The sequence below is a fragment of the Carassius carassius genome, chromosome 38 (assembly GCF_963082965.1).
Source record: "Carassius carassius chromosome 38, fCarCar2.1, whole genome shotgun sequence".
In the NCBI taxonomy this organism is placed as follows: domain Eukaryota; kingdom Metazoa; phylum Chordata; class Actinopteri; order Cypriniformes; family Cyprinidae; genus Carassius; species Carassius carassius.
The window spans coordinates 18,182,501-18,201,116 of NC_081792.1; the positions used below are offsets into that span (position 1 = coordinate 18,182,501).

At 38.1% G+C, this 18,616-nt stretch overlaps 1 protein-coding gene across 7 annotated transcripts in view; it reads right to left on the reverse strand.

Annotated features, from left to right (window-relative positions):
- LOC132119458 (plasma membrane calcium-transporting ATPase 2-like) overlaps positions 1–18,616 on the reverse strand; it is an 82,197-nt gene that overhangs the window by 48,681 nt on the left and 14,900 nt on the right. For all 7 annotated transcript variants that reach the window (XM_059529446.1, XM_059529443.1, XM_059529440.1 and 4 more), the window contains exon 2: positions 3,139–3,590. In XM_059529446.1, the coding sequence (XP_059385429.1) occupies positions 3,139–3,334 (196 nt within the window). In that variant the 5' untranslated portion in view covers positions 3,335–3,590. The remainder of the gene's footprint in view (positions 1–3,138; positions 3,591–18,616) is intronic.

The following is an 18,616-nucleotide window of genomic DNA, read 5'->3' on the forward strand; positions in this document are numbered from 1 at the left end:
ATTAACAGCAAACAAATGAAAGGAAGTGATAAAATGTTAGCCATTCAGCCAAATAAACAAGGGATACCCTCCAAAACAAGATGACCGAACAACATTTAGCATAAAAGTTGAACAAACAAAGTCCACAGAGAGCCATGGGTGTGAAAACAACTTGTAATGATTTAGGAGGGAATTTGAGAAGCAGTTGAGTAGAACCTGCAAAGTCTAAAGGCAGAGATAAAGTAAAAAAACATATTTTGTTTTGATTTTGGGTTTTCTTAGGAGGCCACAACAATCATTGACCATAAACCGGACACAAAGCACATGGCTGCTGAATCGAGAACTGTTGAATGGACTGTGATCTGTGACTGTGGTCTTTGTCAGGCTGTAACGCAAAAAGGAGGCTTGGATTTAAAAAAAATATATATATTACAGCAGACCAGTGATGATTCATTTTCCCTCATAAGCCAAGAAAGCAACAAGAGCTAACATCAAGTCCAGTGCCAAGCTAATACACCTCTTCTGTCAATTTCAATGTTTTTGCTTCTTTTCTTTTAACAAATACACAAATGCAGTCAGACTCACACGCCACAGACAAAACATGTTTATGCTATGTGACAAGAACCAAGTCTCCACAGCATCTTTAGAAGAAATGCTACTTAGATTTTTTTTCCACCTACTCCTCCATATAAGGGCAAAAGAGAAAACATAATTATTCCCCCTTCAATAAAATGAGTCATTTCTTGTGTGGGGAAGTCTGTACAGCTGAAGAATGTAGAGCCATTCTGTAAACTGGACTGCTTGCGAATATCTTTAAAAGGTCAGCATGATGGTCCAGCTTTTCTTTAGATAAGCTATGTCACCTTCAGTGCCATGCAAGTATCTTAAATCAATAAGATTGGTCAAGGTTTGATAGTAAACAACCTTCGGCGTAAAAAAAGGCTGCATCCCGAGAGTAGAATTATCTTATCACATTGAGCGATAACTCATACTGTACATATGTAACATTTAATTTGCCTTTTCAACTTCAAATACTTTAGATGTCTATCTACATCTACCATTCCCTTGAATTAAAAATACTAATTTTGGGGGGCATTTCTACAGCACCAGTCACCAAAATGGGATGTTTAAAGAAAATGAATAGCCTAGTAATAGGCCTAAAAATAAGTTAGTTTTTTATTAAAAAAAATAATAATAATAAAAAAAACTAAATATATCTGACTTAATTAAGATAACGGATTTAAAACAAAAGTGTCTCGCAGCGCTCCATGAACAAGTTCACGGAAAGGAAAGGATGACAACGTGCATTCTGTTTGTTTACTTTATTTTACAAGAGCACAAATCTTCTGTTTTTTTTATTGTGAGTGTAAACACTTTTGCGGATTATTTCTTACTCCGAAAAGGATTACTATTTTATTTTTAATTTTTTTAATGTCTTGGCTGTTCGATCGCACTAGCACCACAGTTATGTTTGAGATAATTATATTTTAAATGCCATAATGTCAGTTGAAAACATTGCAATTGTGTTTTAAAATACAACAACGAGCTCCAGGAAACCATTTAAAGAGGCACATTCAGCGGTCAGTAAAATCATCTAAAATGTATGGCACGCTCTCTTCATTTTAACAAATGATCGTAATCACATCTATTCATTTTATAATCCTGCTACTAGCATTTTATTCAAATTAAATCTCCTTTAATAGACGCATTTTGCAGCATGAAGGTTAACAATTAATCGATTAATTGATCGTTAATTTAAACGACGATCAATCATGGAAATGATTGAAAAATGACATCCCTTAGCTGTTTTTTTTTTTTTAAATCAATATTTTTTTTCACACATCATCTTAGTTAAAGGAATATTCTGGTTTTGTTTATTGCTTTGTTGACTTTCAGCTCCATGTTGGCAAAAAGGCTATTCTCATAGTGACCACAGGTTAATAAAAACATATACAATTTGCAAAACTACATAAGACAACTTAGATTAATACAAGATAAAACTTCTAAAATGAGTTTAGGTGATACCCAGGTATTGCCATCAAACACATTTCTGAGTAAAACCACTATCTAAAGCGATGAATATTACAGGTTAAACGCAAGATAAAGTTAAGATACCGACAGCATTTGTGTTATGCTGTTGATCACCACAGAATATAATTTTGATTAACCATACAGTTAACAAACAAGTAAATAAGTAAATAAATAAGTGAACAATTACAAAATATAATTAGTGAACTAAAAATAAATCATTTCATAAACAAACATAAATAAGTAAATATAAACTTTGTAAGTAGCATAAATAGAGCCCAAATTGTATTTATCCAAAAATATTCCATTAAAAAAAAAATAATAATAATAATAATTATATATATATATATATATATATATATATATATATATATATATATATATATATATATATATATATATATAGTGAATTGGAAGGTCACCTGTGAAACTCAAGACATACCCAAAAACACAAAAAGGGGACACTGTTGGTTGAAACATCAAATTATAAAAACACTGCCTAGAAAAGCAGACTTAATGTGAAACAACAAAGCAGCGGACAATCACAGAGCTCAGTAAAATTGAACAACATAAACTGAGCTCTGCATAACTCTGGCACATATCTGAGGGTAGCACAAAAGCAGCCCTTACTCTAAAGGAATTATGCAAAGTATGTCCGGAGTTTGCCATAAATGCCCACGTAATGCAGCTGTGATGTAAGAAAAGAGTTTGTGGTCAGATGACAAGATGACAGAGCTTTTCCAAAGCACGTGTAATGCCCAATTCTCCCCACAAACATCACAGCATGCCTACAGTGAGTCATGATGTGGGGATCCACCTCAGCTAAATATTTAAACCTTTCATTGCTGAAAGGGATTCAACTATATTTTAAACATGAAATATGCAACATTTCAATTTAGTTTTCTGGTAAATAACAGTTTCTAATATTACTATTAACAATTGTAACAACAATTAAAAGTTAGATTGAGTTTCAGTGCTTTGAAATAAAACAAAAACAACTATAATGTAATTCAGTTCAAATAAAAAACTGTGTCTGAGTGATTTTGCAACATGCACCAGTGCTTCCTGCATACGGCACAACTGCATAAAGTGGTAGTGATTGTGTGGGTGTAGATCTTCATTGCTTCTTACCCTCGACAGGTGAGGTCTTGAGTCTGCGACAGATCCCTTGCACATCTCCGTAGCATTCTGCAATCTTGCTGACCGCCTCACCACTGCGAAGCTCCATCAGCTCACGGAGCTGCATCGTTGTGCAGCCAAAGTCGCCTTCGTGGTCGACCTCGGCAACTGAGTTCCCCGGTGGGTGGTCTGCAGTGTTGTTAGCCATCTTGACTCGCTGAGTTTCAGTCCCTCCTCAGGCCTCAGGACGTGAGATTTCGGATCAATCCACTTGTAAACGTACGACTGGGTGATGAAGGAATGCTTCAGGTAAGTGACAAGTTCACAAGTTACTGGGACGTTGAGCAGAACTGTTTTGAGAGCAAACGAGCATCAGAGAAAAGGTTTCTAAAGAGGATGATCCAGGTCAGACATGTTAGAGCAGCAGCAAGGATGTATTGTACTCTAGATGAACCAGCGAGAAACTGAAAGAGAGCGAGAACAGGATTTAAATCATTTTGTAAATCAATGGAAAAATGGCATAATTTATGAACATTTTGTGACAGAACAGACAGGAAATGTTGACACTGTCTAAATGACCAGAACCACTTGTACTTTTGAATGAAGCATCATGTTGTAATAAACCAAGAAGAAGAAAAAAAGACAAAATGTTATGAAATACAGAGCTGCAGAGAAAGTATTTGCACTTTCAGTAAGCCTGCTGTTTTATATTTACATTATATACACTAGGGCTGCGCCGATCACGATCGGCTGATCTTTATGCGCATCTCGTCAGTAAAGCTGGTTCTCTAATCAGCGGTAAATTCCATCAGGTGCGTGATTTCACTTAGAGCAGCTGTTACTACACAGAGCCAGATGCGCATTAACGATCGGCCGAGCACCCCTAATATACACATTTATTTCCCCCAGGGAAAGTGCGGACACACATAGTGGAAGTCTGTGAGACCTCTTCATGTGCTTGAACAATCACAATATACGGATGCAACCCCAAAAAAGGTACCTAGTTTGCATATCTAATGGGAATCTCCCAGACGCATCATCGCAGTCATACATTAATTAACCCTGGAGGAATTCTGAAAACTGTTTACCGTTTTGCTGCCGGTCTCCAAGCCCACAGAGGGGAGTAGGAGGGAAACACAGAAGTAGAAAAAGAAAAAGAGAGGTCACTGGGTGAAAATAAATGAAAAAATAAAAATAAATAAAAAACAAAACTCTGCCCATATCTGAGATAAGGGGTCTGTGTCAATGTGAGATAGGGGAGCTTCCAACTCTGTCGGGTTTTCTTATGGACACGGAATAAAATAAAGAGAGGTCACTCTTTGATGTGTGCCTGCAGTGATCCGAGATGACATTTTGGACTGGGATTCATCTAACAGCGCTATGGCCAATTTCTCATTATCACACTTGTACAGTCAGTGATGGTAGCCATAAAAGCGAAGCACTGGATACTGGAAAGCCCTGAGGTTGATTTTAACCCAGATTGGATTACTGTCCACTCCTCGTTCAGTGTCAGTGAGGCTTCAGCCTCTGTACACTGCACTGAGCTCTTGACCACTAAAAGAGGAGACTTCAGCCCATAGTAGTTTTATTCTGATCAAAGTGACCCGATTCTGCTCAGGTCAATGATTCTCACCTCTCTTTACTATTATTTTTACTTGGCACTTAAGGTATCATCGTATTTTAAAGTACCTAAAGTGAGGTCTGATTTGAAACATATCCATTGTTGTATGTCTATGTGAAAAGCACATTAGTCAGGTCAGAATACAGTTTACTGAATTTAGTTCTAACATTAGTACTAATGTAATGGAAGTCTGTAAATGTCAAAATGTGTAAATGCTACAAGAACAAGCACTACAGTGTTTCCAAACAAATGTCATCCATTGCCCAAGGCATTGAGAGAGGCCATTACCGAGCCTTCAGATTAGCAGAGCACATAAAATGTTTGAGTGGTTCTGTGGAAAAAAAAAAAAAAAACATTCTATAAAGCAATGTCACATGCCATGCTGAAGAGGACCCACCCAAGTTATCCTCTGAAAACAGGAATGGACAAGTGTTTTAAATACTTCTATGTAGCAGCTTGGGTTTTCTTCCACCCCATAATCACCAATATTCCATGCATTTTCCTTGCATGTAAGTCTATACATTCATTTGATTAAAAAATACAGTAAAATGGCAACATTGTGAAATATTTGTACAATTGAAGCAACATGAAGAATAAAAAAATAAAAATAAACCTGGAAATGTTTAAAGGTGAATAAATGATAGAATTTTAATTTTTAAGAGAGGCATCCCTTTGAGATCTTAAACGCTCATCTTTTGAGTATACCAAGAAAACTAAATTCACAACAGGAGGAAGAGCATCTTCTTACAGGGTTTTTAAGACTGAAAAACCCCACCTAGCAAAGTTTCTCTGTAGATCTAGATTGAAGACTTATATGTTTAGTCAGACATAGTCTCTTTCTAATTCTGCTAAACTAGTTTTCTTCTCATTCCTTTTCTCCACTCACACCTTGAAAACACCCATCCCAATGTTTACCAGCCCCTGTAATGCCCAGACCATCAACTCAACACCAATCAACCCCTTACCTGCTTCTCTGATATGTCTGTATATTGCACAAAATCTTATACTATTAAAAACATTATAGAACTTATGAACAATTTACAGTTTTTAAAGTAGTTCAGTGGTGAAGGTAAAAATAAGTTTTACGGATGTCGTTCTGCTCAACTACAAATCATTCATGTTTGCAGCACAAACACCTTGGCTGAGTTACACACCACAGATTAATAAATAGTTTTAAGAGTTTGTTCAAATTCCTAAACCCAAGTATGAAAAATAATAATAGTGATGCTTGCCTTAGCAAACACCATTAAATTAGATGCTGATAATTTAATCTGTGATTAACATGCCAGCACTACAAATAGTTGTTGCACTGTATGACCCAGGGTAAGAAAAAACGCTGTTAAATGATGCTTCGTGTATGCAAGACTATTATTATTGCCTCTGTTACATTGTTGAGATTTTCATGCCATCCTTTTAAGCTGAGGCATCAACTGTAAAAAAAAAACAATAAAAAACAGGACTGTTTCCAACAGTATCATACTATAGAAGCAGGATGTACAACATTCCATGAAAAATACAAGATAACTATAACCTGTTTTCCAAGGTCATACTGTGAAACCAATCTGACAACAGACCTTTTATTTTTTTTTTGTAAATCAAAAACATACAGCATAACCATTGTAGACTGATGAATGAATGACTCGTATGATTACTTTAGTTTGAATCAGTGTTGTTATTACTGACAAAGCTGAAATAAAATAAAATTAGATAATAGATTAAAATATAAAAAACCCTCAAAATAAATACTATATTAGTATATAAATATAACTAACATAACATGTTTGAAACAATGCCCTGTATAATTTGTAGCTATAACCTAAAATATAGCCAAACAAAAAATACAAACAAATCTGAAAATCTACATCAACACTCAAACGTAGTCTATTTATCCGTTTCTACTCATGAATGTTTTGTTATATATATATATATATATATATATATATATATATATATATATATATATATATATATATATATATATATATAAAATACTTTTTTTCATAGTTTGGCTGGTCCTGCGACTTATAGTCAGTTGCGACTTATTTATCAAAATTAATTTGACATGAACCGAGAGAAATGAACCAATAGAAAACATTACCATCTACAGCCGCGAGAGGGCGCTCTATGCTGCTCAGTGCTCCTGTAGTCTACACTGAAGACAGAGTGCCCTCTCATGGCTGTAGACGGTAATGTTTTCTCTTGGTTCTTGGTTCCAAATAAATGAGAAGGGTATTTCTGCACAACCTGAGGCTGCAGTTTCAGGACCGCAGTTCTTGGACCGCAGCTTTAGGGCCCTCGTTTTTTTATGACAGCGCCACCTAACGTTCTGGATCAACACTAATTAGAGATGAACGACGTGGACAGCAATCAGACGGTGAGTACCGATATTTAATTAAGTTTTATTTTATAACGTTTAAACGGTGCAAAGATTACATAGTGAGAACTGCTAACTATGAATTAATTATTAATGCCCACCAAATTAAGAATTTGTGAGTTAGTTTTATTAATTACTACGACGTTAATTCGTGGCCATGATTTCATAAATCCTTGTTGAGTTTTAATGATGAAGTATTATAAGTGAACCTAGCCTGCACATTAATTAAACTTATCAGATGACAAGAGTATGGTTGATGTACGGTTTGTAAGATTTACCTGCAGCTTAATGTATTAGTGTGAACACTGGCTTAATAGTCGTTGTTTTACCATATTTATGTATAAAATATCTTTCATAATTAAACTGCACTGACTGCCAAGTTGCAGTATGTGTTAGCCTGTTGTTTTGGCATTGTCTTGCAATGATGAATGAGGCGTTTGGATATTTTAATAGTTTGTTACAATTTGGCCTAATCTGCAGGTCTAATCCACATACAGTCCATTGATATGTGTTAGTTTCTGTCATGTTCTGCATGGCCAATATGAAGTGATTTTATGGATTTGGTTAGGCTCACTGTAGGACAGATGATTAAAAAAGGCACTAGGGATATTTTCATGATCTCAAAATATTCTAACAAGTAGGCTCTCTCTTTTTCAAGATACATATAACAATCCAAAAAGGGAGATCCCTGCCCGAATTGAAGAGATGCACCACATGCTGCAAGGACTTTCACTTTTCATATATATATATATATATATATATATATATATATATATATATATATATATATATATATATAAATATATATATATATATATATATATATATATATATATATATATATATATATATATATATATATATATATATATATTCCAGTTGAATATGTTAAACAAATGTTTCTTATTTATCTCTCTCGGTCTCTCGCTCTCTCTTTCTCTAGAGTTCAAGCCTACAGCCATTCTATCCATGCAGCAACTGATGGAAAAGGGGTTCACTTTGGTGCTGTTGTGATGTTGTCGCAAAAATGACATATATATTTATATATAAATAAACATTCTTGAATCATTCTTGTGTCTTGTCTTGCTTCTCAACAACTTTTAAAATATTGGCTGTAATTTAGTGACTCCATACGCTGATTCCAACTTTAACTTACCTGATAATGCGCTAATTTACCTTAAGGAGGTTAATCAATATACTATATAATTCAAGAGACTAAGACTTTTAAGGTTCTTCATTTTTTACAATTGTTTTAAAATTTATATACATTAATTTTACAAAATTTATATTTCATTTATATTTTGTGTAAATTCATGTTTAATAGGGCTGCACGATGTGTCGTTTAAGCATCGATATCGCGATGTACGAATCCACGATAGTCACATCGCAGGATGTGCGATGTAGGCTGTCGTAGTTGATCCGTTATTCATTAACTGTACGGGCCAGCTACTCCCCTGCCCTTGACAGTGTGATTCGCGGATTAATTGCACAGCTTAACCATCATAGAGTGAAAGTTTATAATTGACAGGACTGAAAACCACATGCAAGTTTAACAGGGCAGAGAGAGAGGGAGCGCGAGAGAGACAGAGAGAGAGAGCGCGAGAGAGAGACAAAGCGCGCGAGAGAGACAGAGAGAGCGCGCGTGCGAGAGAGACAGAGAGAGAGAGCGCGCGCGCGCGCGAGAGAGACGGACAGAGAGTTCATTAGAAGTACCATCAATGTTTATAGAAATGTATATGGATTTATTTTGCATGTAATTTTTTTTTCTTATGAATATATATGTATTTTTGTTTTGTTTGTTTCTATTCTGCTATGTACAATGCTTTGACAATATGTACCTTTGTATGTCATGCCAATAAAGCAATATGAATTGAATTGAGAGAGAGAGAGACCGAGAGAGACCGAAAGAGAGCGAGCCGTTTTCAAACAACACGAAATGAGAATGTAAGTGTGCTCACCCCATTTTTGTTTGTAAGAAAAAATATCGCAATATATATCGCAGAAAAATAAAATATCGCAATGTCATTTTTTCCCAATATCGTGCAGCCCTAATGTTTAAATTTAAAATTGTGACTCAAAGCACACTTAGCAATTAACCTCAGCTGCATTTTGAATCAAAAATCACATTTAAAAACAAATACTACTGAGATGAATATATTGATGCTATATACAAAGTAACGTGACTGCAAACTAAACCAACAGGGCACTAGAACTGCGGTCCTGAAACTGCAGCCATTGCTATATCGTCCAGTACGATAGGTGGCGCTGTCACGAAAAACTAGGGTCCTAGAACTGCGGTCCTAGATCTGCAGTCCTAGATCTGCAGCCTCCGGTTTTGCAGGAACATACTATTGAAATAAATGCGACTTATAGTCCAGTGCGATTTATATGTTTTTTTTCCTCGTCATGACGTATTTTTGGACTGATGCGACTTATACTCAGGTGCGACTTATAGTCAGAAAAATACGGTGTGTGTGTGTGTGTGTGTATATATATATATATATATTGCTGTGTTCCACATTTACTATAAAAAGTACAGACTATAGAGAGTTCATTAGCAAACTGTAATGCACACAGTCAAAATAGTTTTCAAAGCTCATTTGAGTAGTGATCCTCTACATTAATGCATTTCAGTCACCAGACACTAGTGTTATAGTCGAGTCACCAACTGTCGAGTCCGAGTCGAGTCTCAGTGTTCGTGTCCGAGTCCAAGTCCGAGTCACCAAAGAAGAGTCCAAGTCGAGTCACCATTACCAGAGTTCGAGTCAGAGTCAAGTCTCGAGTCCCGTATTGGAAAAAGAAATTACGTTTTTTGAGGAAACAATAGCAACCAACTGGGTTGGTAGGCATTGAAGTCCATTATATGTAGAAAACATCCTGAAATGTTTTCCTTAAACATAATTTAAGAAAAACGCCATGGATATCCTGGATGGCATTGGGAGGAGTAAATGATTAGGAAATTTTCATTTTTGTGTGAAATAATCCTTTAACACCATATTACAAACTGGTCAGAAAGCAACGTGTAACGATAAGGGCCATTCAAATATGGCGTCTTTTGCGCACTAAGTTCGTTATTTCCAATGAAGGCACGCGATATGCGCGCTCATAATGAAAGCATCCACGCGCGTCAGCACCGCATCGAGTTAAAAGCATCTCAACTTTTCAGAATGCCGCAAGCGCACCGCGGGTCATGTGACAAGAACTAACCAATCAGCTTCATCCTTTCCCGCAAGTGCCCGAGCGCTTTGGAAAAAAAGTAAAGTGAAAGTAAAGTGAGTGACGTCAGTGAGTGTGTTGTCAAGCAAAGAGAGCGAGCGGTAGCAGTGTCTGTGAGGGAAAAGAATAGATCCAGGCCGGGCTTGGGCACGAAACATTTTTTATTACTTTTGTCAAAAACAACGTGATGAATGCTCAAGTCCGATTTTATATCTCCTCGAGTCCGAGTCCAAGTACGAGTCATCAGTTCGCGAGTCCAAGTCGAGTCACGAGTCCAGAGAATGGAGTCTCGAGTCGGACTCGAGTCCGAAGAATAGTGACTCGAGTGCTCCATCACTGCCAGACACATGATTAAATGAAAAGAGAGGTCGATGTCTGTTAAAAATATTAACAGTGGAAGAAGTGTACGGCTGTGTAAATGTGGAAGAGTAAGTAGAAGTAGAAGAAGAAGAAGTAGTTCACATTCCGCATCCCAGTGTGCGTGTGAGGAGAATGGTAAGAGACTGAGAAGATTAAAGCATCTGAGTTCAGGCTGAATGTGTGTATCGAGCTGAAGAGGATGAAGGGTGGGGAGCGGTTGTGGTAGAGATGGAGGGGTGCCAGCCGAGACTCCGGGGGAGAGCAGAAGTAGGCAGGGACATCAGGGTGAGCAGAAGATGCAAAATTAAGGGAGGGAGCAAGGAAATAAGAGTGAGGCATTGCTGTGAGATTAAAGCATATGAGCAGTGACTGGTAGGCAGCAGATGTAAATCTGGCCACATCTGTTTCCTTCGCTGTCCTGCATCAGTGGTGCCAGTGCAGGCATTTAGGCCCCGTATCCTCCTCCACTCCTCTAGGGCTCTGCAACACCACAAACCCTGTACTACCTCACCACCTCTTCAGTCTTTCTTTCCTCTCTCCACCCTCTCACTCTGTCTGTCGGGTTTTTATGAGAGTGACTCATCAGTCAACATTGCATCTCAAAAGTCTGAGTGAAACATGCAAGTTAGTGCACACCTAAAAGAAGAGCAAACATCTAATTTCCCTACAGATGAAGCAGTTTTATACTGTCACTGTCTAAAAATTACAATAATGTCTGGTGAGTGCAGCCTGTCAGCCATTACCAAAAGCCCAATAATGCTTGCTTGCTTTATCGTTTTAGACTGAGTGTAGTAGTTTTTATCTTCCTTTAATCAGGAAGTGAATTAAATTAGGCAGCGTAATTCACCCATCAAAAGCCTGCGTTATAGAGTAGGACGAACATATCAACTTTTTTTTGCATTTTAATGAAATATGGCTAGAGGGAGATGCAACGAAGCAAAGTAGGCCAGTCCAAGCTGTCAAAGCAAGAGGGGCAAATCGAACAGTCTGATGCACTCCCAAAAATTAAAGGCAGAGCACCGGATGGAGACCGCTATTAAATTACCCCTAAAAGGATGAAGTTCAATTCAGGTGAGATCGAGGGAAAGCTGTTTACAGGAAGCATGCTAAAAGCAGGACAATTCATTTTTGAGCATCAGCTTCGTTTGTAATATACAAAAACATCCATTTGGATCAGGGAAATGGCTTGGATGGCTCACAGACATCCAGCAGCTCCCTGGGGAGAGTGAGACAAATGGTGCGCCAATAAACAAACTACGCCAGTAACTTGTGAACTCTTATTTTGTAATGTTGGAAAAGCAACAGATACCCAGCACTGACTATATAGTCATTTTTTAACCCTCTAAAGACAGCACTGACCAGTCAGCAGTACCTGAAAGATGGATGTCATCCCTATTACCATGTCTTACTAGGGTTGTACATTGCTGGACAGACAGGTCATCCGTCTTTGCTTCCCTCAGCTCCTAAATTTAAACTTTTCCTTCACCAGACGGCTCTGAGTCCCTGACAGGCAGAGTGAGAACCAAATAAGTTGTGGCTGTAACAGATGACAAAGAAGCTTGATCGAGAAAAAAAAATAAAAAATTATGATAGTGGATATTCATCAAAATAGACAAGAATTGTCTTTTTATTTTTTTTTATTTTAGAAGGTATGGCTGCAAAGCGACTGCAAGAGATAAATGACTGGTCGTTCAAGAGAAAGAAAAAAAATGAAGATGATTGTGCTGGTTTGTGTGTGTGTAACAGGGGGCGTGTAATTGGATGCGGCCGGGAGCGAAACACTCTGTCTGTGTGTTGAAGCATCGGCCTGTGCCCACCCTCCCTCTGACTGCAGCTACACCTGCCTTGCATACTAAAGCAGCAGAATGCAGCGCCCTGGACCCAGCTGCTCGCTCTGCAGCAATTCAGCCGACTCACGCTCACCTACCACCATCAAGGATGTAACCTACCACCACCAAGTTGCAACATGCCATTGAGATAGTAAGGGCATTGTACAGTCTTTACTGCCCATACTTAAAGGATGTAGTATACGAAAGCCTTATTCTGCAACTATATGGCAAGACAAGAGTGCAGTAAACAGGTGCTGCTATTTGTCAATGATTATAACCACATTTCCTGTGAAACTGGATGTATGTTCTGCTAAATGAAGTTGCAATTTCAACAAACAGCCTTCGATTCACAGCCTCTATATATAGCGAGAGAGATTTAAACAAGGTTTAATTAAAGCTTAAATTGAAGGCTGTTTGGTAGTGCATCTTTTTCTTCCACACTTTTTCCTTCCACTCAACTTTCTGTTAACATGCTTGGATAAAGCACTCTGTGACCAGCCAGCTTCTTTGGCAGTGAATGTTTGTGGCTTATCATGATTGTGTAGCCTAGTGAACCAAACTGATGGACCATTTTGAAGGCTCAGGAAACCTTTGCAGGTGTTTTGAGTTGATTAGCTGATTGGCATGTCACCATATTCTAATTTGTTGGTAGGTTTGTTAAATGTGAGCCAAAATCTTCACAATTAAAAAGAACAAAAAGACTTGGACTACTTCAGTCTGTGTGAATTGAATTTATTTAATAAAAGAGTTTCACAATTGGAGTTGAATTACTGAAATTAACTTTTCCACAACATTCTAATTTATTTAGATGCACCTGTATTAATTGACTAATTAAACTAACTGCATTAGTAATCATTTTAAGAAGTACTTCATTATGTAAGGATATGTAAATGTAAGGATTTTAAGATTCTCAAGTCAGTAAACTAATTAATTAATGGGAGGGGGGACAGATCAAGAATCGTTTTGGAATTGGATCGTGAGGTGACTAAAGATTCCCCACCCATAATATGTTATGTGTCACAATGTGTTTTTCCCCTTGTTTATCTGTAAACTACATCAAATATATTTCAAGAATGTATTCCTTGTATGTATATGTACTACATATTATATATGTAGTAAAGGGTGTTTGGTTGATAAGTAAAAAAAAAAAAAGCAAGCATGGTAACATCAAAAGAGTCAGAATGCAGAGAGTGTTTCTAGGTAGAGAGTGAGCTTGTCATTTCATGAGCAACAAGCTGAATTCACTGAGGCGTCGAGCACAGATAGCAAGTGCTAAAACAAATCTTTGTGTAAACAACCAGGTCAGTAAAAAGCAATTAAACCCCCCATTAGCAGAGCATGGGTGGCAGGAGATATCATGCCACAGGAGCAAAAGTAAGAATAAAGACACAAATCAAACATGAAAGCGAGAAAAAAAAAAAAAAAAAAAGCCAGCCAAAAGGCATGGGGTGGATGTGGAGGGTGAGATGGATTGCATACAGGTGCAAACAAGGCAAAGGCGCCAACTGTTTCTCCAATGCTGAACTCCGCACTGCCTGTAAAACTGTGAAAAGAATTTGTTTCACAGTCTAACACCATGTCTTGCAACAAGTTAAAATTTCAGCAACAATCAATTTGTCTGCCCAAAATGCTATGTGACAAGACCCAGTCAATGATTTCAATGATGCTTATCCAAGCTTAAAACCTTTAATTGTTCTCCTTGTTGAACTTCAGGGATTTTTTCAGCAAGTTGAACAACAGGGGTAGGCTACAGGAGCACTGAGAAGCATAGTGCGCCCTCTCGTGGCTGTAGACTGATGTTTTCTCTTGGTTCTTGGTTCCAAATAAATGCGACATAGTCCAGTGCATCTTATATATGTTTTTTTTCCTCGCAATGACGTATTTTTGATACGATCAGTTTGTGGCACTGCTGAGGTGGTATGGAAGCCCAGGTTTCTTTGACAGTGGCCTTCAGCTCATCTGCCTTTTTTGGTCTCGTTTCTCATTCTCCTCTTGACAATACCAAATAAGATTCTCTATGGGGTTCAGGTCTAGTGAGATTGCTGGCCAGTCAAGCACACCAACACCATGGTAATTGAACCAATTTGGTCCTTTTGGCAGTGTGGGCAGGTGCCAAATCCTGCTGAAAAATGAAATCAGTATCTTCAAAAAGCTGGTCAGCAGAAGGAAGCATGAAGTGTTCCAAAATGTCTTGGTAAACAGTGTCAGTGACTTTTTAAAGTGTTTTTAAAAAAAAAAACAATGGACAAACACCAGCAGATGACATTACACCCCAAATCATCACAGACTGTGGAAACTTAACACTGGACTCCAAGCAACTTGGGCTATGAGCTTCTCCACCCTTCCTCCAGACTCCAAGACCTTGGTTTCCAAATGAAATACAAAACTTGCTCTCACATGAAAAGAATACTTTGGACCACTGGGCAACAGTCCAGTTCTTCTTCTCCTTAGCCCAGGTAAGATGCTTCTGATGTTGTCTGTGGTTCAGGAGCCCAGCCTTATTCCATTCCTTGTGAAGTTCACAAAAATTATTGAATCAATTTTGCTTGACAATCCTCATAAGGCTGCGGTTCTCTCGGTTGGTTGTGCATCTTTTTCTTCCACACTCTTTCCTTCCACTCAACTTAGTTAAGATGCTTGGATACAGCACTCTGTGAACAGCCAGCTTCTTTGACAATGAATGTTTGTGGCTTACCCTCCTTGTGAAGGGTGTCAATGATTGTCTTCTAGGCAACTGTCAGATCAGTCTTCCCCATGATTGTGTAGCCTAGTGAACCAAACTGAGAGACCATTTTGAAGGCTCAGGAAACCTTTGCAGGTGTTTTGAATTGATTAGCTGGAAGGTAGTAAGTAATGTTGAGTAATGCTAGTCCATCAATCAGCATGTGTTTCAAAGTTGATGTTTTTTACACTATCAATAACGTTTTGCTTTTCAAGCAGGAATAAGCTTGTTGGCCAAATAGTCCCTTGAGGGCTGAGACACTTGTTAATGTCCCTTAATTAATGAAATATAAACGGTTAAACTTAAACATGTATACACACTCCATAAAGTCCCTATTTTACAAATAATAATGCATTCAGGAGATGGTGTGATCCATGAGTGGTTTCCACATTTTTAAACATTTAAAATGCATTAAAATAAATATTTTCTATCACTTTGTTTATCACTCTTGAAATGACCTGTACTCTAAATCAGTGGTTTTCAACCTGTGGTCCGCGGCCCTAGTGGGTCGCGGTGGTATTGCAGCTGGGCCGCCAATTATTTTCTGTTCATTTCCAGTCCATTCTAGGGCTGTGCGATTAAAAGAAATCGTCATAAAATCACGATTTGAGCGTGCGCGATTTCTAAATCGCTTTATAGCACGATTTTCCGCAGCCCTGACCTCCCGTAGTATGCTATCCGATCCAATCAGAATGCATTGCGCCTAGCGCGAGGACAGAACAGACTGGGCATATGCCTAACTCCAGGTTCACATACTGTCTGTGATGCGCCTTTTTTCCGAGCCCATGTTAACGGATCAGAGCGTTCACACTGCACGCGGTAAAAGGCTAAAAATAAAAACGTGCGAAAATAATATCTAACACATGAGCATAGAGAGAACTGTGAGTGCACAGGATGCAGTTTAAGTGAGAGGAGACACGTTTTAAGTGCGCACTCTCCACGCAGAGCAGCGTGTATCGGAGCAAGCACGTCTGGTTTTGTGACAGAGCAAAGGAAATCTGCGTGCGAACAGATAGATTCGCACTCGTGCATTATTTTAATGTGCTTTCGCGTTATATTTATGCGCTCTTGCTGCTGACCGCATACACATACTGTATACACACTGCAAACACCTGAGGCACTGCTACAATTAATGAGCTCTATGAACAATGCATGGCAAAAAAGAAAAAGAAAAGTCCCTGTACACGTGATTTTTTATTTTTTTTTGCCACAAGTCTATACCAGGGGTGCCCAACCCTGTTCCTGGCGATCGACTGTCCTGCAAAGTTTGGCTCCAACCCTAATCAAACACACCTGCCTTAAATTTTTAAGTGAGCCTGAAGACCTTAATTAGTTGCTTCAGGTGTGTTTGATTAGGATTGGAGCTAAACTTTACAGGACAGTCGATCGCCAGGAGCAGGGTTGGGCACCCCTGGTCTATACATTTTGTTACATCTTTACTATAGTGATAATTTTGACTTATGTCTGTTCTAGAGACGTTACAACTTTTTGATAAAACTCTAATTGGTTTTCTTTTGGAAATATGTTTCAAATTAATCCTGAATGCATTTATGACTGTAAAAGCATATCAGTGTGTGTCACAATCGCAATCGGTTCCCAATTCCAGTCCTCGCACCGCACTGCTCTGCATATTTTAAACGTTTCTCTTTGTTAACACACCTGATTCAGATAATCAGCTCGTTAGAAATGAAATTGCTCCCTACTCCCTGAGCAGGGGAAATCTGTTGAAGTTTACCTCACATCGAAACATTAATTCACTAATTTGTGCTGTGCAGCGTCTTTAAACATGGACAACTGTGACATCATATACCTCTGTAAATCAATACAATTTAAATTCACGTCTTGCACACTTCAATGCACTTTGATTGGAACATATAGCTACGTTCGCTTCGAACTGGAATCATGGCTGAATATCCTGTGATGTCCACTTTGCAGGGCACTTATGTTCGAATAGAACAAATGTCTGAAGCGCTAAGAGAAACGTTCAAAATGCAGTGGGGCGCGAGGACTGCAATTGAGAACCGCTGCTTTACGGGAAACGCTGAATATTCAGAACACCGGCGCAAAGCTGCTCAGAGCGCTTGGTCACGTGTTGCACCAGAACCGTTTTCGGAACCGACACTTAGAAATTGCTCACGGTTCTGGTTCTTTTCAAAGAACAAAACCGGTTCTGAATAAGATTTTTACCGGTTTTCGGTTCCCATCCCTACAATTAAAAGAACCAAAGACTTAAACTACTTCAGTCTGTGTGTACTGAATTTATTTTAAGGGGTCATATGATGCGATTTCAAAAATGTCCTTTCTCTTTGGAGTGTTACAAGCTCTTGATTAGGGCTGCAACTAACGACTATTTTAATAGTCGACTAGTCACCGACTATTGAAACGATTAGTCGACTAATCGAATAATTATAAAAATATTCTAAAATTTAGCATGAGATTGCTTTAATTCTGTGGAAAATGATAGTAAACAAGAAAGAAGGGGGTAATTCAATGAAAAATGCATATTTTATTGAACTTTGCTGCTGATAGGCCGATTCATACTAAAAGTAAATAAAAATGCCCTGTCTAAAACCAATTAGGCACAGCGCTCGGTCAGTATAGACATAAATGCATAAATAAAGAAACTATCATTTTTATAAAGGACAGGCACATTTGTTTTATAAGAAAAAATAAATTAAAATCAAGTAAACATTTTCTTCCTGTAAACCAGGGGCAGGCACATTAGCAGCAATAAAACAGTAAACAAAAATATTAAGTGCATTTTGCAAATATTATCCTATCATAACAAACAATATATATCAATGGAAAGATTATGTATTCAGCTTTCAGATGATGTATAAATCTCAATTAAAAAAAAATTTCACATAAGACTGGTTTTGTGATCCATGGTCACAAATGTACAATGTACATCAAAAAAAACGTATTGGCTTCCATGTTATTTAAATCTTACCGAGGCGAGACAAACTCCGTTTCATTCAACTGTCCGACGTGCTTTCTCTTTAAATGTTCATGCATCACCGAGGTGCTGCCGTGATACGCAAGGACTGCTTTGCAAACCATGCAGGTAATCTTTTTATACGCCGTATCCAGGCTAAAATGCTCCCAAACTTTAGATGTTTTGGTACGCGCAGCTGCTGCGTTGGACGCCGCCATTTCTGTATGTTATCGCTCAGCAGAGAAGCTAATGCGCATGTGCGACCATCGGCAGAGATTGTAATGAAGAGAGATGCCTCACTCGGTCGGAAAAAAATCTATGTCAGTATGTGGGAAGATTTGCATAACGCCGCCCAGATGTTCACGCAAAGAAAAGCGCAACCTTTTATTCTTATTGTAGTATTGTTATTGCCGCTGCCGCAATGTCATATAGA